General features: G+C 39.0%; 1 protein-coding gene across 3 annotated transcripts in view; it reads right to left on the bottom strand.

The window, feature by feature from the left end:
* kiaa0513 (KIAA0513 ortholog) overlaps positions 1-17,571 on the bottom strand; it is a 61,841-nt gene that overhangs the window by 40,913 nt on the left and 3,357 nt on the right. For all 3 annotated transcript variants that reach the window (XM_061969761.2, XM_061969762.2, XM_061969763.2), the window contains exon 2: positions 4,617-5,101. In XM_061969761.2, coding sequence (XP_061825745.2) covers positions 4,617-4,978 — 362 coding nt within the window. In that variant the 5' untranslated portion in view covers positions 4,979-5,101. The remainder of the gene's footprint in view (positions 1-4,616; positions 5,102-17,571) is intronic.

Genomic DNA, 17,571 nt, shown 5'->3' with positions numbered 1-17,571 from the left:
CCAATTTTTTTAATGTAATGCAAATTTTTATTGATTGATTGATTGATTTTTTTAATGTAATGCGATCTACCGATACTACCTTTGCGATCGACTGGTAGATCGCGATCGACGCATTGAGCACCCCTGCTCTATGCGCTAGTCATCACAAGAAATGTGGTCTTCTTCTGGCATACTTGCCAACCTTGAGACCTCCGATTTCAGGAGGTGGGGGAGGGGGCGTGGTCGGGGTGGGGCGGGGCGTGGTTGGGGCGGGGGGCGTGGTTAAGAGGGGAGGAGTATATTTACAGCTAGAATTCACCAACTGGAGTATATTATTCATATATGTATATATATATATATATATATATGTATGAAATACTTGACTTTCAGTGAATTCTAGCTATATATTTATTTTATTATATATATATAAATAAAAGAAATACTTGAATTTCAGTGTTCATTTATTTACACATATACACACACATAACACTCATCTACTCATTGTTGTACTTGAAAGTACAATGCAATACAATTTTTTTAATGTAATGCGATCTACCGATACTACCTTTGCGATCGACTGGTGGGCAATGGCACCTATCAAATACACAGTAATGAAAACACAGTTGTTCTACTAACTGTACTGTGTGTTATGAGAGTAGAGTATGTGTGTGTGGCCCTTTAATAGGTGACAGCATGTGAGGGAGCATAGCGTGAGTGCGGGGAGGGACTAGTTGGTTTTGTGTTGGATTGGCTGTGTGCAAGCAATCAATAAAGCAAGATTTGCAACTAATCGCTGGACTCATCATTCACCCTTAAGTCGTCCGCTGTGGAGACCCACTGCTGGGTAAAGTGAAAGGTGTTGCCCCGAGCATACATCGGCCCTGGAGAAGTGTCTCCCCTGCGCTCTTAGACTATGGTCTCGTTCTTCTGCTTCGTCTCCTTGTGTGCGCACACTGGACTCAGGTCTGCATGGAGCTGGAGGGGGCGTGGCATCCAGCTGCGGCTGAATTCCGGGAGATTTTCGGGAGAAAATTTCTTCCGGGAGGTTTTCGGGAGAGGTGCTGAATTTCAGGAGTCCATCCATCCATCCATTTTCTACCGCTTATTCCCTTTGGGGTCGCGGGGGGCGCTGGAGCCTATCTCAGCTACAATCGGGCGGAAGGCGGGGTACACCCTGGACAAGTCGCCACCTCATCGCAGGGCCAACACAGATAGACAGACAACATTCACACACTAGGGCCAATTTAGTGTTGCCAATCAACTTATCCCCAGGTGCATGTCTTTGGAGGTGGGAGGAAGCCGGAGTACCCGGAGGGAACCCACGCAGTCACGGGGAGAACATGCAAACTCCACACAGAAAGATCCCGAGCCCGGGATTGAACCCAAGACTACTCAGGACCTTCGTATTGTGAGGCAGATGCACTAACCCCTCTGCCACCGGAGTCTCCCGGAAAATCCGGGAGGGTTGGCAAGTATGGGTTCTGGCAAAACACTACCTCTTTGGTGCCGCCAAAATCAACCAAAACGTAAAAGTTCTTAAGTGGGGCTTTAAGTCATCCAGCAGCAATAAAATTATAGATTTAAATTGCTGAATAGACGGTATGTCTAATAAGCACTTATCCTGCAGCCGTTTGTGTAACTGTCAGTTTGTATGTCCTTCCGACACATGCTAAATAAAACGCCAAATACAGGTAAAAGCCAGTAAATTAGAATATTTTGAAAAACTTGATTTATTTCAGTAATTGCATTCAAAAGGTGTAACTTGTACATTATATTTATTCATTGCACACAGACTGATGCATTCAAATGTTTATTTCATTTAATTTTGATGATTTGAAGTGGCAACAAATGAAAATCCAAAATTCCGTTTGTCACAAAATTAGAATATTACTTAAGGCTAATACAAAAAAGGGATTTTTAGAAATGTTGGCCAACTGAAAAGTATGAAAATGAAAAATATGAGCATGTACAATACTCAATACTTGGTTGGAGCTCCTTTTGCCTCAATTACTGCGTTAATGCGGCGTGGCATGGAGTCGATGAGTTTCTGGCACTGCTCAGGTGTTATGAGAGCCCAGGTTGCTCTGATAGTGGCCTTCAACTCTTCTGCGTTTTTGGGTCTGGCATTCTGCATCTTCCTTTTCACAATACCCCACAGATTTTCTATGGGGCTAAGGTCAGGGGAGTTGGCGGGCCAATTTAGAACAGAAATACCATGGTCCATAAACCAGGCACGGGTAGATTTTGCGCTGTGTGCAGGCGCCAAGTCCTGTTGGAACTTGAAATCTCCATCTCCATAGAGCAGGTCAGCAGCAGGAAGCATGAAGTGCTCTAAAACTTGCTGGTAGACGGCTGCGTTGACCCTGGATCTCAGGAAACAGAGTGGACCGACACCAGCAGATGACATGGCACCCCAAACCATCACTGATGGTGGAAACTTTACACTAGACTTCAGGCAACGTGGATCCTGTGCCTCTCCTGTCTTCCTCCAGACTCTGGGACCTCGATTTCCAAAGGAAATGCAAAATTTGCATGGTTGGGTGATGGTTTGGGGTGCCATGTCATCTGCTGGAGATTTCAAGTTCCAACAGGACTTGGCGCCTGCACACAGCGCAAAATCTACCCGTGCCTGGTTTACGGACCATGGTATTTCTGTTCTAAATTGGCCCGCCAACTCCCCTGACCTTAGCCCCATAGAAAATCTGTGGGGTATTGTGAAAAGGAAGATGCAGAATGCCAGACCCAAAAACGCAGAAGAGTTGAAGGCCACTATCAGAGCAACCTGGGCTCTCATAACACCTGAGCAGTGCCAGAAACTCATCGACTCCATGCCACGCCGCATTAACGCAGTAATTGAGGCAAAAGGAGCTCCAACCGAGTATTGAGTATTGTACATGCTCATATTTTTCATTTTCATACTTTTCAGTTGGCCAACATTTCTAAAAATCCCTTTTTTGTATTAGCCTTAAGTAATATTCTAATTTTGTGACACACGGAATTTTGGATTTTCATTTGTTGCCACTTCAAATCATCAAAATTAAATGAAATAAACATTTGAATGCATCAGTCTGTGTGCAATGAATAAATATAATGTACAAGTTACACCTTTTGAATGCAATTACTGAAATAAATCAAGTTTTTCAAAATATTCTAATTTACTGGCTTTTACCTGTAGTGCTTGCAAAACAGTGATGAGTGTTGATAAATCACACTGTGCATGATAAATTATTAAATTAGCTTTTTCTCCTCCCAGTATTGTAGGTGTTTTGATGATCAGCATATATTTTGCATATAAATGAAGACAGAGACACAAAATGGATGGTCCACCTTATTCTGCTCATGTAACAGACACAATCCACTTTGCACACCTTTAGTAGATCAGCTTAGCATGTGCTATCAGGTTTGCACATGTTTTAGTGCACGTTAACCTTTAGAAAAATCAGGCCCTAGGGTTTAACAAAAAAAGAAAGTACCAATTGAGTTATCAACTAAAATGTAATCCTAATTACACTAAAATTAGCCCTAGTGTGTGAATGGTGTGTGATTAAATATATGTTCAATTTCATAAATCATTAACTATCACTAACTTTACATTTTAGAAAAAACGATTGGACTTCAATTTAAAGAATTTTATAAATTGAAGAAAGAATATTTGTTGAAAAATTATGTTTTTTGGATTTTATTACAAAAAAAGTCTTTTTTTTTTCTAAAAATAATCTTTACACAAGGGAAGTAAACATAATCCTCACAAGATTATATTATTTTTTTATTTGTAATTAAATATATTTCGGTAGTGACAACTTTGGGGAGAGGAAAACCATTCCCAAACATTCTGAAAATACAAAATAAAAGTTGACTGTTCTTTTTTTAGAAATGTGTACTTTAGGTATTTCACAATATATCTAGGGCAGTGGTTCTTAACCTGGGTTCGATCGAACCTTAGGGGTTCGGTGAGTCGGCCTCAGGGGTTCGGCAGAGCCTCCGTCGCAGCGGTCAAAACGCACCAGACTCATGAATTGATTAGTGTGGACCTAGACTTAATTAAACAAGTTGAAAAACTTATCCGGGTGTTAATATTTAGTGGTCAATTGTACGGAATATGTACTGTACTGTGCAATCTACTAATACAAGTTTAATTCAATCAATCAATCGTGTAAATAAAAACTTCTCCCTATCGGCGTATCTGTACTGTAAAGTTAACATTTGAATGACAATAAAAAGGAAGTCTAAGTCTAAGTACTATGGATACTCCCAAACAATGTTCCCTCTAATTTTCCATCTGATTTGCAAGTGTGTAATTTGTTGTGAGTTCATGCACTGTGTTGGTTTTGTTCTTTGAACAAAGTGATGTTCATGCACGGTTCATTTTGTGCACTAGTAAAAAAACATATAACTTTGTCTTGAATTTGAACAAAAAAAAAATAAAACATTTTATTTTTTACTAAAGAAGGGTTCGGTGAATGTGCATATGACACTGGTGGGGTTTGGTACCTCCAACAAGGTTAAGAACCACTGATCTAGGGACACAATTTGGGGAATAAAACTTACAAAATTTGAAACTATTTCCAACCTCACTTTGAAGCAATTCTGTAGAATGGTCCGTGTATGCTCAACAGAGCTAATAACTTCTGTCTTACCTTCCATGAAACACTTTCTCCACATACGTCTTCATGAACTCCCTTCTCTCGACTGCTTCAGCATCATTGTCCTCAGCACTATGAGAGGATGACGATGACGAGCGTCTTAGTTCCCACACGGTTGAGGCCGGGTCCATGTCATTCTCACTGTCTGCGGACTCTGTTGCATCGCTCACATTTCCATCCTCATCTTTGTAATGGTGATGGGAGCTGGACTTGGTGGGGGCCATGGGTTCAGGGAGTGAGGGCTGCAGAGCCAACCTCGAGGACAGTGGCTCTGCGGAGAAAATGTCTGAATGGCTCGAAGGGTTGTCTCTCAGTGTAGCCTCAGATGACATGTTGAAGTCTATTAGGTTGTCCATTGCCAAAGACTCCAAGTTGGCTCCTTAGTCTTAGAAGGAGGTATTCAGTGCTCCACAGGAACAAGCATGTGGCTGCAGAACAGGTGGCATGAGGTTTCCCTTGTCTTGACTGCACTCATACATCTGTAAAAAAAAAAAAGAAAACATGAGAACAACTGTTGTAAGCTTTAATTATTACTTTGCTTTGAGCAAAACGTTATTAGCAGAATGCTCATGTGTTCACAACAGCAACAAGTAACTAAATATGGCACAGACTGATACAAAACAGTACATGCATTTGCATTACTAAAAAGACATGAATGTGTTCCATATACATTTGTTTGTCTTGGTAACTAACCATTTCATCAATTCCTCTGCTAGAGATTATATTTCACTGCAAACAACGTGCTATGTCATAATCATAAAGTAGAAGCAATAAGTACTAACAGGATGTGGGTTGCAGCCTGTATGCCACAATCCATTTGTTCGTGCTCAATAGCTAACACATTGTATGCTGTAGATCAAAGTTATATTTCCTGCAAGCTTTCTCTTCTGATAGGAGAGATAGGTTAGATCAAGTGTGTCAAACGTACGGCCCGCGGGTCTGAATTTGCTAAGTATAACAAAAATGAGCTGACATTTTTGAATGAAAGAAACTGCTGTTCTGAATGTGTCTACTGGTTGTCGCAATAGCAATTCTTTGAATCCCCTGCAGGGAGAGTGAACATAACTTCAGAGAGGGCGAAGCTTTGTGCCATGTTAAGACAGGAAAAGCAACAGTACGTACTTACGGTGCTTATTAGTGGTATTAATGATACAAAATGTGGATTGTTACGTTCATGCCTTGATTTTCAAATATGTTGTTGGTAAATTAACCTGTGACATTTCAAACCCCGAGCCGAGTGTGAAGCGACTGGGATGAGAATCAGCACCTCCAATTCCGAGTCCATGGTTCTCGCCCGGAAAAGGGTGGAGTGCCATCTCCGGGTTGGGGAGGAGACCCTGCCCCAAGTGGAGGAGTTCAAGTACCTCGGAGTCTTGTTCACGAGTGGGGGAAGAGTGGATCGTGAGATCGACAGGCGGATCGGTGCGGCATCTTCAGTAATGCGGACGCTGTATCGATCCGTTGTGGTGAAGAAGGAGCTGAGCCGGAAGGCAAAGCTCTCAATTTACCGGTCGATCTACGTTCCCATCCTCACCTATGGTCATGAGCTTTGGGTTATGACCGAAGGGACAAGATCACGGGTACAAGCGGCCGAAATGAGTTTCCTCCGCCGGGTGGCAGGGCTCTCCCTTAGAGAAGCTCTGTCATCCGGGGGGAGCTCAAAGTAAAGCCGCTGCTCCTCCACATCGAGAGGAGCCAGATGAGGTGGTTCGGGCATCTGGTCAGGATGCCACCCGATCGCCTCCCTCGAGAGGTGTTTAGGGCACGTCCGACCGGTAGGAGGCCACGGGGAAGACCCAGGACACGTTGGGAAGACTATGTCTCCCGGCTGGCCTGGGAACGCCTCGGGCGGGAGGAGCTGGACGAAGTGGCTGGGGAGAGGGAAGTCTGGGCTTCCCTGCTTAGGCTGCTGCCCCCGCGACCCGACCTCGGATAAACGGAAGAAGATGGATGGGATGGATGGATTTCAAACCCCTCCTATAAAAATGCTTTTGATAATTAGAACATTTTGTGTTGTACTTCAGACACATTTTCTGGGTGCACATTAATATGCTGAAATAATGTGTATCCCCTTCTAACTTCATGTGTGATTAATGAAATGAGTCCAAACTCACAAGTTTTGTTGTAGATGATGCTACATATGTACAGAATAAACCACATGTTAGTACATTAGTTGAGTGTACAGCTCCACTAATGGACATTGGAGTGTTACTTTCAAAGGCAAAATTAAAGTATTGCTAGAAACATAATTTTATATGGGACTTTATTGTATTATATGTATAGTACATGTTCCAAAAAGAAAAAAAGCATAAAACACAGTATATTTAAATATACTAAATGTAAAAAAAGGGAATAAATATTCAAAATAATCTAGTTTGGTTACGCCATCATGAGCGCAACACAAGGTTGTAAAAGTTTCAACTACAATTCTAAATAAGATGTCAAAAGAAAACTGAAATCAAATACACACAGCTTAAAGATTGATCAATACCTATTTATGATGATTTATCAAAATATAAAAGAAATATACCTGAACAGAACGCTCATGATGGTTACACCAAAAAGTAACGCTATGAATCGCGTTTTTACAAGTTTTTGGGGCATTTTTATGCTATTTCCAAGCATCTTCTTTTTATTATTGTTGATTTTAAATGGTCAAACTAATGCATATTAGAAATAAATGCCCTAGTAAACAAAAAGAAAAGTCATATTTATTTTGATTGTTACATTTTGAAGTACATTTGTGCAGGTGGGTGCGAATATACCAATTACCAGAGCTGTACACTTGAGGACAATTAGTAAATTAAAATAATAACATACTGTAATTTGATTAGGATATTATTATTATTAATTTCATTTTCCGATAGAATAAAAATTAACACCAATGGAAGCATTTTAAAACTCTGCCAGACTCAGTCCCACCTATTATTATGATGAACATTATCACATCATTTACTCAGAAAGTATAAATAACGAGAAATTAAGATAGAATACTATTAACCGCGACATGTAAGCATAAAAAAAGAAAAAAACATAATTAGTACATTTTCAAACAAGGAAAACAATCTGAAGTTGTTTTTGTTTTTAAGTTACCATGCCATGATTTTACCAGATTGGCCCACTTAGGCCCAATATGTTTTCCTTCATGTGGCCCCTGAGCTGAAATGAGTTTTACGCCAATGGGTTGGATAGATTAATCATTAGGACACCTTTAGTGTATTCAAAAGTACAACATATGAATTATATGTTTCACTTTGTGCAGTAACTGGAATTCAGTAATTAGAATCAAACTACCTGTTGTGGTGCAGTATACATGTGCGGGGTGTATTATATTACCGGCCAGGCTATGTCTGGTTCTGTTTTCAAAAGGTGAGGCCTTTGAGGGTCTCCCCGTTGACCTTTTATAGCACAAAATAAACAAGCTCCCATGACAAACAGTAATTTGGACAGCATATGAACTCTTTAAACCTGGTATGTGCTTTGACAGTTGTCTTATATTACAAATGACATGCAAGAAATTTTTTTCATGCTATTGGACTTTGTAGTCATCATTTAGGGACTACTGTATATGTGTTTTGTGGTGCACTTCCAAGGTAGTTTAAGAATTGAGAACAAAAACAGAGGTTTTCACAAAATATACATGCACACTTTTTTTATATCAGCTATTACTGCTTATGTCTGACTAATATTTCTGACTATAATAGATAATATCAAACATTATCATATGTATACAATTCTGTTCAGACCAGCACTGCAATCGCAGGGTGTGACAACTTAACAGCATCACCTACTACACGATACAAGTGTGACAATCAGAAGTGGCTGACTGTGGATAAGAAAGGTGTAGTTGAGGTTGACCAATGATGGGCTGTATCACCACGGGCAAAACCCCCCACTAAATTTGACTACTAAGCACCAAGAGGAAAGTGTAATTTTCTGTAGTTAAGTCTTATTAATTCCATGCAACATGAAGCATAGGGTACACCTGCACCATAACTAGAATCAATTATAATTTCTGTATCAAAAAAGTCAGCTTTACAAAGTATTATTGATAAGTTTTGCCGAACGTTTACCATTATAATTGAAAGTATTTTGTTGAGGTGGACAACTACACATAATATTCTATTAGAACGCATCAAAACATTTATTGGTAAGCCAGGCTTAGCTTTTTCTTGGTTTAACTCCTATCTTACTGACAGGATGCAGTGCGTCCCCCATAATTATCAGGTGTCCACAAATCAGTTTCCATGGAGGATTCGCTAGCTGTTCCAAGTCGAGACACAGGGTGGACCACTCCTCTGTGCATCAGTTGGTAAAGTCTCTGCGATGCTGACTTGCCTGCATACAAGAGGATCCCCCGCTGGCCTCCTTATGGACTGGACTCTCACATTAAAAAGTTGGGACCCAGGGTGGACCACTCCTCTATGCATCAGTCGGTGACGTCTCGGTGCTCCGACCTGTCTACATACAAAAGGATCCCTCCTGCCTACCCCCTCTATGGACTGGACTCTCACATTATTAACCGTATCCACTCGGCATCCATTGCATCGGTCACCCAGGGGGAGTGTGAGGGGATAGGGGTCCCCAGTCCAATGTTCCCTCTAATTTTTCATGTGTGTGAGCAAACGCAAAAACTCCCTGAGCATTCAGTGGAGCCCATGTGAGCAACATCAGACGTGCACACTGTGGCTACACCAGCAGCACACCTGTCCCAAACCTGACTAAATAACAAGTTCAATCTCCATCCATCCATCCATTTTCTACCGCTTGTCCCTTTCGGGGTCGCTGGAGCCTATATCAGCTGCATTCGGGCGGAAGGCGGGGTACACCCTGGACAAGTCCCCACCTCATCGCAGGGCCAACACAGATAGACAGACAACATTCTCTTATTATTATAATCAAATGACAGCAGTCATTTCCATTTCTAATATAAGAGTTTAGGCCCACTTACAATGAAAATAACAAAAAATATTGTTTTTCATGAACTGTGTACTTGTATTGTTTGTCTGGGTGGAGGTCCTGCTTTGGAAATAATTGGTATCCCTTTCAGACAGTGCATTTAGTTCCCATTAAAACATTCACATGTTGCACAATGAGATGTAAGCAGGGGATCATGTGTACATTCCTGCAACTTCCTGTTGGTAAAAAATATATTTTTATTAGTATTTATTTAATATACTAACATTTCATGATTAATATTTATAAATTAAGATTCCTAATAAATGACACTAGAATAAGCACACATTTGATTGGTAAATCATAGTGTAACGACCTGGAATGGCACTTTATGTGTGGTGTTGGAATTGTCCGACTTTTTGTGTGGCTATAAACGCATCACTGGCTAAGTGCCATATGTGCATGTGTTGGCGCAAGTGAGAAAGAGCGAGCGGCTGCTGTTGAGATAACAAAGTTCGTTTTGGTCTGGTTTGTACTGCAGACAATGACTAGTTTTGCTAGATATCATTTTTTTACTAATGTTTTGGTGATGTGTTTATGGCCGACAATAAAGAGTTTTGCTCAGTAAAGTGATCGATGGAATTCATGTCCTCAAAGCGTCTCGACAGACGTTACAATATTTGAACAATGATGACGAAAACTGTTTTCTCTGTCGTGTTCGTGTGTCGAAAATTGTTATGCGCTTATTTTTTTATTTGATTTTGTGCGTGGCATAGATTTGCCGTGCGCAGAGGACGCTTGAGCAGTGCGCAATTGTACAGGCGCGCACCTTAGAGGGAACGTTGGTCCCCACATCTGCCGTCCCTTCCAAGGTTTCTCATTGTTCCCATTGGATTGAGTTTTTTCTTGCCCAAATGTGAAATCAGATGTTGTTGTGGTTTGTGCAGCCCTTTGAGGCATTTGTGATTAAGGGATATATACAGTAAATACACTTTGATTGATTGATACACTGTACAAAACATACTCATTTTCAAAAATGCTGTAGGACAAGTACAGAATATTTAAAACCGTTTTTTGTTTGATACTTGAATTTTACACATCAGCAATCAGAACTACTGGAGAATAACAAACACACTGTTAAATTTAGACCTCTCTGACAGTGTCAGTCAAAACTGAGCCTTGTTATTTTGCGCAGGTCTATGAAATGGTGTGGCCTGTGAGTACTAAATATGCGTTATGAAACTAAGTAAAGCTGTATTCTTAAAACAACCACAGTCAAAAAAGATTAATGAGGGCAGTAAAAGGTCAAATAAAAATGTGAATAAACAACTAGATTTATATATAGTATTGCCTTGCAAAAGACCCAAGGATAAATATAATCGAATAGGACAATTGGGCAATACTAATGCTTTGACCATTTCTTGAAAAACATATCTCTATCTTGAACTGAATAAAATAGACAAATGTTTTTCTCAAAATCTGAAATTAAATCAGACTAAACTTATTCAGCAAGAATGGGCAAATTCCAGCTATCTATTGTGAGATGCGTGTGAAAGTGTGCCTAAAACACTTGACCCAAGTCATAAAGTTTGAAGGCAATGCTACTGAATACATTTGACTTTGAAGTAAGCAATAGAAAAATATTTAAAATAAACTCTCTCTCTACTCATTGCAGTGTACAGTAAATATAAATCATTTTGGTAATCCTAAATGACCAAAATGCGAGTGACCGGTTTCCTATTCAGGGATTAAGCTCTAATTCTAGACCAGTGGTTCTTAACCTGGGTTTGATCGAACCCTAGGGGTTCGGTGAGTCGGCCTCAGGGGTTCGGTGGAGCCTCCGCCGCGGAGGTCAAGACACACCCGACTCATCATGTAAATAAAAACTTCTCCCTATCATCGTATTACGGATACGGCAACAGCAGAAGTCACACTGTTCTTCAGGTGTGTAATTTGTTGTGAGTTCATGCACTGTGTTGGTTTTGTTCTTTGAACAAGGTGATGTTCATGCATGGTTCATTTTGAGCACCAGTAAAAAAAACATATTAACTTTTTCTTGAATTTGAAAAAAAAAAAACATTTAATTTTTCACTAAAGAAGGGTTCGGTGAATGCGCATACGAAACCGGTGGGGTTCGGTACCTCCAACAAGGTTAAGAACCACTGTTCTAGACTAAAAAACATTGTAAACCAGGATTAACTGAAAGGTGTTTTTAGACATTGATTAAAATAGTCTCAGACTTGTCCTAGTTCGAGTTAAATAATCTTCTTTTTAAAAAGGGAGGCTAGAGCTAATTCATGACAAAAATCAAGACTTAAGTTAAACCTGTACAGATGCAGGTTTAATTTAAAAGTAAGGCTGTATTTGATGGGGTGCATGATAAAGATGGATTACCTTAATTACCTAAATGATGCTAAAACAAAAGTAACCTCTATAAATTTGATGATACAGATTTGAGACCATCTTTGTACGTCCAAAGACAAAGCAACTGAAATCCTTTGTTTGAGGGAAACACCTCTACATCTTTCCTTACTTATTTATCACATTGAGATTTGTGTCATATGGAAACGTTCATGTTGAAACAGTGGATTTATGTGGTGTGAGTGAATCAACAGTTTGTAAAAGTGTGCACAAAGTCTGCAAAGCAAATTGTGAACTGTGAAACGATTACATCAAGTTCCCTGATGTGGTTAATCAGAATATAAGTATGGAGTTTATTTTTGGAATTATTGGCAAGATTAAAATGCTAATGGAGATTTGAACCTTCAAAATGTGAGAGTCCAGTCCACTGGAAGGATTATGAATAATTCAATAACTGTACCCACATCGCATCCATTACTGCCGGTCACCCAGAAGTGGGGTGCCTACATCATCCAAAGGTTTCTTCTTTTTCCCCATTCTGGGTTTTTGAGTTTTTCCTTGCCTAGATGCGGGTTTAGATCAGGAGTTGTCGTTGTGAATTGTGCAGCCCTTTGGGGCTAAATGAACTTCGATTGCTTGATTGAAACTCCAAATTGTGCAGCCAACATGTTAACCACTAAGGTATATGAGTTTTACTCAGGCAAAATTGCAGTTAATACATTTCTTATTTTGTTTTCTGTAGTTGACTCTTAAAGTTTGTTTTCAATAATGGGATACTTTAAAAGCATTTGATTTAAAAGTTTCATTCTGCTTTGCTTTTTGAACAATTTTCTTTTCCTTTTGCCATTGTAGATTAGGACGGTGTGGTTTGGTTGGTCGAGCGGCAACATGAGGGTTCCTGGTTCGATCCCCTGCTTCCGGCATCCTAGTCATGTTCATTGTATCCTTGAGCAAGACACTTCACCCTTGCTCCTGATGGGTCGTTGTTAGAGCCTTGCAGGGCAGCTCCCGCTATCGGTGTGTGAATGTGTAAATAGCGTCAAAGCGCTTTGAGTACCTTGGCGGTAGAAAAGCACTATACAAGTATAACCCATTTAAATAAGAGTCAAACTCCAGTTCTACACACATACACACTGCTGAAATGTGTACTGAAAAAATCCATCCCAGATTTTCAGAAGACCCTTACCTTAATCGAATTTAATCTTCCAAAACATGATCTTCATTGTTGTTGACTACCTTAGTCTGAGACTCTGTAGTCTGGAACTAGTTAATCTAATCTAAAGTTAAGTGACATCTCAGAAAGGATTAGTGTGGATTCATTTGAACCAGATTATCTAATTTCAGGTTTTATTCATGCACTGAATGTGAAACCAGGCTGAGAGGTTTAGTCTGATTTAAGTTGTGAAAAAGCTTGAAAATAAAGTTTCTGTGTCTTTTTACACAGTCCACAGTATGCAATGATCTGGTTTGAACTATATACTGTATATAACTGTGATTTCTTTATTGTATCCTGAGTGGAAAACAGTATCCAGGAAACAAATGAGACAAAAGATAGGCTAACATTCAAGAACAACCTCAAACTCATAGTACACAGTATAGCTAAATAAACAGCTACAATATCAATAGATACAAGGAGGAAAATCCCTTCTGTGCAAGCTCTGATAATGGCCTTAACCAAGGTGTGTTATTAGATAGGAGCTATTATCATAATTTTGTATTCCTTCAAAACAATTACCTTTTTTGTGATCTCAGTGGACCAAATAAGGCTCTCAGTTAAGCATAAAGTCACGCCTTGATTGGATGACGTATGTATAACGTGTACATTGTCTGATGACCACTATGGAAGTATTAATGTAGTAAAACTACTTGCAAATGCATAATTAAATTTTTGCGTCTGTAATCCAATTCACGTGTCCGTGTATTAATTTGTGTGTCTGTATATCAATTTGTGTGCGTGTAATCAGATCCATGTTCGTGTTCCTGGCTTAAATCTTTGAGTGTATGTCCTATAATAATGTCTATGTATAAAAACACCATTGTTAAAGGTCAATTATGTTCATGTTGCTGCTGACATTTAAACATATCCTCTTAAACCAGGGCACTTTATTTTACATGTTGTTCTTTTGTGTTTTTGTTAGCTGAATAATTGAGCATAGCTAAGTGTTTTTTTGTTTTTTAAAGAAGATTGAAGATTATATTTGACTTTTCTTATATTATTGTCAATGTTTTTTCTTTTTTCTTTACTCAAAACACCTTTTAAGTTGGAATCCTATTATGCAAAACTTACTTTTCTTACTTTTTGGTACCTGTTTTTTAGAGATGTCCGATAATATCGGCCTGCCGATATTATCGGCCGATAAATGCGTTAAAATGTAATATCGGAAATTATCGGTATTGTTTTTTTTATTAGCGGTATCGTTTTTTTTTGTTTTTTTTATTAAATCAACATAAAAAACACAAGATACACTTACAATTAGTGCACCAACCCAAAAAACCTCCCTCCCCCATCCACACTCATTCACACAAAAGGGTTGTTTCTTTCTGTTATTAATATTCTGGTTCCTACATCATATATCAATATATATCAATACAGTCTGCAAGGGATACAATCCGTAAGCACACATGATTGTGCGTGCTGCTGGTCCACTAATAGTACTAACCTTTAACAGTTACTTTTACTCATTTTCATTAATTACTAGTTTCTATGAAACTGTTTTTATATTGTTTTACTTTCTTTTTTATTCAAGAAAATGTTTTTAATTTATTTATCTTATTTTATTAATTTTTTTAAAAAGTACCTTATCTTCACCATACCTGGTTGTCCAAATTAGGCATAATAATGTGTTAATTCCACGACTGTATATATCGGTTGATATCGGTATCGGTTGATATCGGTATCGGTAATTAAAGAGTTGGACAATATCGGAATATCGGATATCGGCAAAAAGCCATTACCGGACATCCCTACTGTTTTTGTGTATTTGGGATCCCCATCAGTCCCAAAAATTTTAAATCAAAGTATGGTGGAAATTCAAAAGTTTTTTCAAAGGATATTTCCATGTATGGGTTAGTTTATTATTTTCTGTGCTACTACTTTTTTCCATTTAGTAGCACTGGTGCCACAGGTGAAAAAACTAAGCCTACAGCACTCTTAGAATGTGGATACATTCCCGTTTGGATGAAGAATGACTCATAATCCCCGCAAAGAAAAAATTGGGTTGGAACCAAGTGTCTTTTTGTGTCTTTCTTGTCATTTACGGGTCGAAGTTGGCTGTCAAAGTGTACCAACTTCTCAGTTTATGATCATTTTACTATCCAGGTAAGGGGCGTGATTTATGATTTAGAATGAACTTTGACGAGCTCAGAGGCTATAAAAGCAGCTCACCAGCTCATGATGTCCATACAGAAACATCAGGAAGTTACCTCTCTCTGATCAATGCGCTGCTAAATGTAGGTCCTTAACGTTAGCGCTTATAATAACAATATCGCTAATACTTAGGTCACAAAATTTTAATGGGGTATTGTTGGCGCTTATTATATATTGGTGAGATAGACATAAAAGACGCAATGACGTCATGGCTGCCGTTGGCGCCATTGTAAGGGGACTTTTATTTACGTTTAATCACGGGTTAGAATGCAGGGAAAAGAAAAAAAAACAGTGTATTTTTCTCTCATAAACGTTGTGAATTACAGGCAACATTCCAAAAGTGCAGCTCTCTTTTAAAGCCCTCCTGTGTCAAGGAGCTTCTTTCCTGAGTTTGTCAAGAACAACAAAAACAGCAAAACATGTTTTGATGATAAAATATATCGTTCTAATCACTGTAATATCGACCTATACTGACATTTTATATCACGTATATATATATATATACTATCGTATGAAAGTTGAGATGCCGTATTTTAATTTATTTTTTTAAGCATGCATTTTTTTGCAAAGCCCCCCAAAGATCCATCACACTTCTGGGCTAAACTCATCTTTTTTAATCTTAAATCCACCCATGCATATTTTACTGAGAGCATCATTTAGTCCAAACTTTTTAACTCAGGGGCCGCTTTGGGTTAAAACAATTTGGCCGAGTGGCTTTCATGATGGTTTGTATGTTGTATGTATTTTATGTATTTGTACCTTGTTTTACTGTTGTACCGTGTTTTTACTGTTGTACTTCATTTTTACTGTTGCACCTTGTTTTTTACTGTTGTACCTCGTTTTACTGTTGTACCTTGTTTTTACTGTTGTACTTCATTTTTACTGTTGCACCTTGTTTTTTACTGTTGTACCTTGTTTTACTGTTGAACCTTGTTTTTTAATGACTACTGCTGCAAACCAAATTGTCCCTCGGGGACAATAAAGATTTTCTAAGTCTAAGTCTAAGAGTGATTGGAGCACTTACTTGTTGGTCACAAAAGCATTCATGAAGTTTTTTTTTTTAATGAATTTATTATGGGTCTACTGAAAATGTGACCAAATCTGCTGGGTCAAAAGTATACATACAGCAATGTTAATATTTGGTTACATGTCCCTTGGCAAGTTTCACTGCAATAAGGCGCTTTTGGTAGCCATCCACAAGCTTCTGGCAAGGTTCTGGTTGAATTGTTGACCACTCCTCTTGACAAAATTGGTGCAGTTCAGCTAAATTTGTTGGTTTTCTGACATGGACTTGTTTCTTCAGCATTGTCCACACGTTTAAGTCAGGACTTTGGGAAGGCCATTCTAAAACCTTATTCTAGCCTGATTTAGCCATTTCTTTACCACTTTTGACATGTGTTTGGGGTCATTGTCCTGTTGGAACACCCAACTGCGCCCAAGACCCAACTTCCGGGCTGATGATTTTAGGTTGTCCTGAAGAATTTGGAGGTAATCCTCCTTTTTCATTGTCCCGTTTACTCTCTGTAAAGCACCAGTTCCATTGGCAGCAAAACAGGCCTAGAGCATAATACTACCACCGCCATGCTTGACAGTAGGAATGGTGTTCCTAGGGTATTAAAGGCCTCAACTTTTCTCCTCCAAACATATTGCTGAGTATTGCGGCCAAACAGTTCCAATTTTTGTTTCATCCGACCACAGAACTTTCTTTCCTCCAGAAGGTCTTATCTTTGTCCATGTGATGTCAGATGAAACAAAAAAGTCCATGTCAGAAAACCAACTAATTTAGCTGAACTGCACCAATTTTGTCAAGAGGAGTGGTCAAAAATTCAACCAGAATTGCTTACATGTCCCTCGGCAAGTTTCACTGCCGAGGGACATGTAACCAAATATTAACATTGCTGTATGTATACTTTTGACCCAGCAGATTTGGTCACATTTTCAGTAGACCCATAATAAATTCATAAAAGAACCAAACTTCATGAATGTTTTTTGTGACCAACAAGTATGTACTCCAATCATTCGGCCAAATTATCACAACAAAATAAGAGTTGTAGAAATGATTGGAAATTCAAGACAGCCATGACATTATGTTCTTTACATGTGTATGTAAACTTTTGACCACGGCTGTATATATAATTGACTAAAAGAGTGCGCACTTGCTGCAAGCTTGCCCGATACTGCGATGCGAGCGCGATGAAGTCACGTTATTGATGGGAAAATGCATTTTTTGACATTATGATTTGCCTGAGCGGCTAGGAGACCCCGAGAGTAACAAGCGGTAGAAAATAGATTAGAAAGGACACATTTAAAAAAAAAAAAACTTGA

This window comes from Nerophis lumbriciformis, linkage group LG10 (genome assembly GCF_033978685.3).
Source record: "Nerophis lumbriciformis linkage group LG10, RoL_Nlum_v2.1, whole genome shotgun sequence".
NCBI lineage: Eukaryota > Metazoa > Chordata > Actinopteri > Syngnathiformes > Syngnathidae > Nerophis > Nerophis lumbriciformis.
Note: the sequence above shows the minus strand (reverse complement) of the source record. Positions and strands in the feature narration are given on the sequence as shown.